The 5,941-nt window shown below is 39.9% G+C and overlaps 1 protein-coding gene across 1 annotated transcript; it reads right to left on the reverse strand.

The window, feature by feature from the left end:
• Positions 1–3,486: 3,486 nt before the first annotated feature.
• Positions 3,487–4,506, reverse strand: GPR160 (G protein-coupled receptor 160). Its single transcript, XM_010009971.1, has one exon. It carries the CDS (start codon positions 4,504–4,506, stop codon positions 3,487–3,489), a length of 1,020 nt encoding a protein of 339 aa, XP_010008273.1.
• Positions 4,507–5,941: the final 1,435 nt, after the last annotated feature.

Genomic DNA, 5,941 nt, shown 5'->3' on the forward strand with positions numbered 1-5,941 from the left:
TGTGCACAGTAAGGAGCTAGAAAAAGGAGATCTAAAGAGATTTTTTTCCATTTAGGAAGAATTATCATTTGCACAGAATTGTACGTTCATAGTGACGATAAATATCATTAAAGTAACAGAGCATTTTAACTGACTGTAAAAAGCACTGTATTGTTCTGTAGGGTTATCAAAAGGCTTACAGCATTGTTTGTAGGTACCAAGGCACGCATCCTTGCTGATTATGGGATTAGGCTAGAAACACAAATATAACTGATGCATGAGGCATATCTACTTTGTGGGTGAAGTCATGTCAGCCTATGGGAAGACTCGTGCGTTGTCCTCAGTCACCTGGGTAGCGTGCTGGCAGCCAGGATGCTGCTGTCCTCTGGCAGCTTTTTGCCAAGTTGGGTGTTTGAAAGAACAATGAGGTATTATGCACACCCAACTTCTTTTTTAAGTAGTCTTTGTGTTACAGTACTGATCAGGAAAGATGTGTGTAAAGAATGAAAGGATTTATTATTCAATGCCAAATACTTCTATTTAGAGTTGAAAAGACAGAGTATCTCATTAAAATCAATGTTTCGTGTTTTTTTGGTTTTGGGGATTTTTTTTTTAAGGCATTCTTCATAGGAGGAGAGTACAGAAGTTCCTCACAAAGGGTTAACACTTTAGCTGCTGTTGCCATTAATATCAAATAATCCTGTAAGAATTAAAGACTAAAGTATTTGAATCTTATAAAGCCATTAGATGCTGGCTCAGCACAAGAAGTAATTTACAGAGGAGATAGCACAGTGGTTGTCTGTAGTTATTTCCTAGCATGGTTCTCTCCTTCTGTCTGGCAGTGAAACAGATCCTGTTGTAGAGAGTAATGGTTTACGGTTGTATGACTGGACTTGGGGTTCACTCTTAGGACTTCCCAGAAACAGAAAAAAGAAAATGCATGGAGGAAAGAAAAGACTTTAGATATTTGGAGGGATCTCGCTCCGTAAAAAGTCAAGGATAAAAGTAGGCTTACAAGGAGAGCTGCTGTTAATATATTTTTGAAATAGCTACTTAGTAGGCTTAGGCACCACAGTTGGATGCTGCTTGAGGACCAATAGTGTCACTACAGCCTACCTAAAGGTTGATGCTCTTCGGCACTTCTTCCATAAGGGTATCGAAGAATGGATTTGATAGTGATACAGTGCCATAACATCAGTATGTTAATATTTGCTTTGGCTGCATGTTGTGGCTTCCCTGTAAAAGCTAAGATTTTAAAACCTTAAAATGGCTTTAGAAGCACTGCAGCAGTTATGGGAGCTCTACTCCAGTAAGATAGATGGGGTTGTGTAAACTTTAATTAGGGGTGATAAGCTGGACCACACTGATAAATAAAGTATGTCAGCAGCCTTACCCAACTGGAACTGCAGGAAGTGCATCACCCACAGACCTTAATGAATCAGAAGGGTGAGACCAACCACGCAAAACAGAAGCATCTGAAATCTTAAAAATAACTCTGCCTTCATGTGGTGTTAAATGAATTTTAAATTAGGAGTTTTTCCCTTGCCTGCCAAGTCTGTAGGGATGGGATTAGTTATTTCACAACCTGCAATGCCTGGTGCATTGCTATATTTGAGGTATTTGCCAGTTTTTAAATGGAACTAGGTTTTATAAATATTGCCAACCCCATTTCAGTGGGTGTCCAGTTCATATAAAACCTGAAGAAATGCTGTGTCAAAAAAACGTGTTTAGACATGGCTTATCCTTTAGCATCTCAAGTGCTGAATAACAGCAATTGCAATTTGAGAGGACGGCGAACGGTTGCTTACGGTTGCTTTTTCATGTTGTTGATGCTTTCCTGCTTTTAATATAGAATTTCCTCCAAATACATTTTCCAGCATAAAGGATGAAATAATTTGTGGTGCCAAACACTCTGAACTATGTCGCTAAGCATCGCCTCCTCTTATTGCACTTGTTTTAGAATCCAGTTTTTGATCACTTACTGTCCTTTCTATGGCCTTTTTAACAGATTTTCCCCAAACCATTTTCTACTGCTTAAAGTTACATCACTGAAACCTCAGAGAAATTTACCACAGACTGTGGGTGAAAGAAGCAATATGTGGGGTGAAGTAATAAATCAGAATGGCAACTGGACTTTGATATATTGCGAAACTGTAAGATTAACATATGACTGAGATGTGATTGTGTATTCTTATGGAGTGATATACTGGAATATTCTTTTATAGGAAATTTTAGCCCACAGAGCATTAAATTCTACAATTAAATCTTATGTCTATAATTGATACGTAGTAATGTACATTATAACCCCAAAATGAAATTTTACAGTTGAAGAGCACATGGTGAACTATGTAAAAATAGGATCTTCACTTTGGGAATCTTTTTTTTTTGTAAAAAAAGCACTTTCATATTACCAACTGTCATGTGACTGAATTTTAGATTCTCTCCTTTGTCATGACCCTGTAGAACTAAAATTTCTTTAATCTGCCTGTTAGTGGGTAAATCCATCATACAGATGTTGAAACAAAGCACCTTATACTATGCTGCTTGAACTTGCTTGTAATTGCACCTTTTGTTACCTGCAGATTTTTCTTAATGAGTATTCTTGCGTGATACCATTGTTCCCTGTGCGTCTGGGTGAAGGATTAACCAACCTGCAGCACCAGATACTTACAGTTTCTATTTCAATACAACATTGTATTGTGAGTTCAGTGCTTCAGAAATAAATGCTACTTCCATTTGTCTGCTTTGGTTGTGCATCACTTATTTCTCTTCTACAAAATTAAATCAGACCTTCACAGAACTGAAGAATTTGAAAATTAACAGTATTTTTGCTAGAAGCCTGACTAGCTCTTCCCCTACTGAAGTAGTCCTGCTTCAAATTTAACTATTTTAAAGTAATTTTTAACATTCTTTAACCTTGGGCATGTATTTATGTATAGGTATAGCAAAGAAACAACAAAACATCACCTTTTCTATAGCTGTGGAAGTTGCTTTACATTAACTGAAACAATTTATTTCTTTTTAAACAGACAACAGCTGTTCAATCAAACTGACAAAAAGTCACACTTTAACAAGAAAATATGCTTCAAAAGTCACAGAAATTGTTTGAAGCTTTGACAGTAGGTTAACACGGGGATGTAACATATATGGGCCCCAGCTTTGAAGAAGGCTTTATTCTGTTTTGTACTGCAAAACCTGAGCTCATTCCATTTAACGGAAGTGTGAAATCCTAGTCATAAACACAAGGCTTAGCTGAAAACTTGTTTCATACAAGTAGTGGTCTCCTTACACCTGTACATTCAAGTCAAATCATTCAAGTCAAATCCTCTGAACGGGCAGGTGCTCGCTGCCCACTGGAATCCAGTCTGTCCCAGTCTCCGGTGCAACGTTGATGGATGCTGGACTTTTCGCCATTGATTGTGGCTCTGGAGATGTTTCCTGTATTATCTGTAAGGACATGCTTCTATTGCACAGCACTTATTTGCAGTCTTTTCAGTCAGCAGCTCATTAACAGATTACAATTACTGTGCCTGGCTTATCAGCTGGCTCTGTGCTTTCATTGTTAAATGGGATAAAGCAGAATTTCCAGCTAACAAATGGATCTGTAGACCACATCTCCTCTGTCAATTCAACATCGTGACACCGACACCAGTATGCTACTGCGATGAGAAAGCTGTTGATGAAGTACAGCCAGGGGACGTTCATCTCCATGTAGGCTGGAATCCGGGCACCGAGAAACAAAATGATGATTTGAAGAAGAACAAAAGGTGCCCAAGTGCCAAGAAAACAGATGAGGAGTCTGGTCAGAAGCTGCCACTTAAAGCAAGTGCTGTTGTTGTTGGACACATAGGAGAACATAAGAACAGGCTGACTGGCAAAGGAAACTACCCTGACAGACAGCAGCATGGTTGTAACTTCCTTCCGACAAGCCAGGAGAGCTGTGCCTGTGAGCAGCACCATGGCACACGAGACTGAGTAACTCTGCAGGCTGCCATAGAGGGGACACCAATAAGGAGAAAAACGGTTCTGAGTGTCTAGTTCTTCACAGATAGCGGGAACTTTCAGAATACAAAAAAAACCCGAAATCCATATAACGACCACAGTAAATATATAAAGTAATCTTTGACCTCTTTTAGGAAACTGAGAAGTTTGGGCTATAGTCATGTAATAGTCCAGGCCAGCCACAAGATACACTGGATAATGCAGAATACCATAGGTAAGAGAAATCACCTGAGTGAACAGGCAAATGTGGTACTTCGTAAATCGCACACCCCAGAGTGCAAAGTCCTCAAAATAAAAAATGAAAGAGATACTCATCAGCAGTGTGAAATCGACAAGTGCCAGTGAAACACAGAAGTAACTCATAAAACTAACTTTCACATTTTTTTTCTTAACTTGCAACATGAAGAAATCAAGGAACACTTTTCCGAACATAATCAAGAGCAGCATGCAGCTCAGTTCAAGCGGCTGGTTGACCTGGGTATAGGGGTACTGACCAGGGCAATTTTCACAGAGTATGGCAGCCATCCTCCAGTGGTGAGACCAGCAAAGTAAGTATCACAGGGCACAGTGCTTCGTACCTGGAAAGGAAAAAAGAAGTTTGTAAAAATTTATTTCTAAGTACCTCTACCAAATAGTTAATTCTCCATCACAGTAACCACCACATTTGCATCTGCATTTTCCAGGCTCCTTAATTAAGAGTAAATAGGTTCACTAACACATCATTAAATTGTTCTGCCTAAATCTTATGTTCTTCAGATACAGATTCTCGAGAGTTGAAAGGTCAACATAGGCCTAAGTTACTCTTCTAGCTACTTTCCTAAGGAAAGGTTTAGAAAATAAGCCTGACTCTGTTCCTTTTCTTTAGAATGCATTGGGAGGCAGGAGTGTCCTTCTGTCCAGCCAGGCAGAGGGATAGATGTTTCAGGGCTCCTATGTATTTTGAAGAAATAAGACAATCACAGAGAACAGAAACCATACAAGACACAGAGCATGGCCTCACAGTTTATTATGCTTATAGAATCTATATGGAACACAGATTGCAGAAATATCCTGAAAGCAGAAAAAGCATCAACCCAACTCATCCTTTTCTGGTGTAAAAACCCTGGAGCCCTGAGGCAATCCAAAGCACACACACTTTATTAGTTGATTGGGCTTTTTTGTTCATCCTTCAGCAATGTATGTACTACAATGATAGACACCTCAGAACAGATGTTTTCCCCCTTGGACTTCCATTATCTTACTTACAATAACTCTTTTCTGTGTTTTAATTCCTAATGAAAATGAACACAGGATTGCTTCGTGTATGTCAGCAAGACATATTAGACAAAGCTGTACATGCTTGCTTCTCTCCTAGAGAAGCAGGATGGTGCCAGCATTTTCAGCAACAGCAGAGAAAAGCTGAGAAGCTGAGAAGCCAAGAGCCAGGATCTCTGTTAACAGTGATGCACTTGTATTTAAACAGACACCTACATTTCCTCACCAGCTTGCCAGAATTGGTGAAATTTGAGTCAGTGTCTCCTGAAAAGCAACGTAAGAACAACTCCAAGTACTTTGGGGGGGTTGGAACTAGATGATCTTAAGGTCCTTTCCAACCCTAACTATTCCATGATTCTACTTGGCAGTACAACTTGAGAAGCACCCACTGAGCTCAGGTATAAGGGCATGCCGCTTCACTCTTCATCTGCACAAGCACATTTCACCGTCTATAACCGAACACATTTTACACAACTTAAAATAGTCGTCTGTATTTTCTCTTTCATATACTGGATGCTGCACTTGCGTATGCAGAAAGGAGGCAACCTGCACACGGAACAGGGTCATGCTATGTAAGCGATCACTCAGATCCGTCTGTACTATTACTATTATCCTGATCGACGGCTGTGCAAAGCCCCGGGCAGAGCAGCAGAAGCGGCGTTAACCCCGCTGCCGAACGGCGCGGACAGGACCTGTGCCTGCTGTC

The sequence above is a fragment of the Nestor notabilis genome, unplaced genomic scaffold (genome assembly GCF_000696875.1).
Source record: "Nestor notabilis isolate BGI_N333 unplaced genomic scaffold, ASM69687v1 scaffold16992, whole genome shotgun sequence".
Taxonomy (NCBI): Eukaryota; Metazoa; Chordata; class Aves; order Psittaciformes; family Psittacidae; genus Nestor; species Nestor notabilis.

Bases quoted from the DNA above. Each gene is read 5' to 3' on its own strand.
- GPR160 (XM_010009971.1), bottom strand. From the start codon at position 4,506: ATGGCTGCCATACTCTGTGAAAATTGCCCTGGTCAGTACCCCTATACC.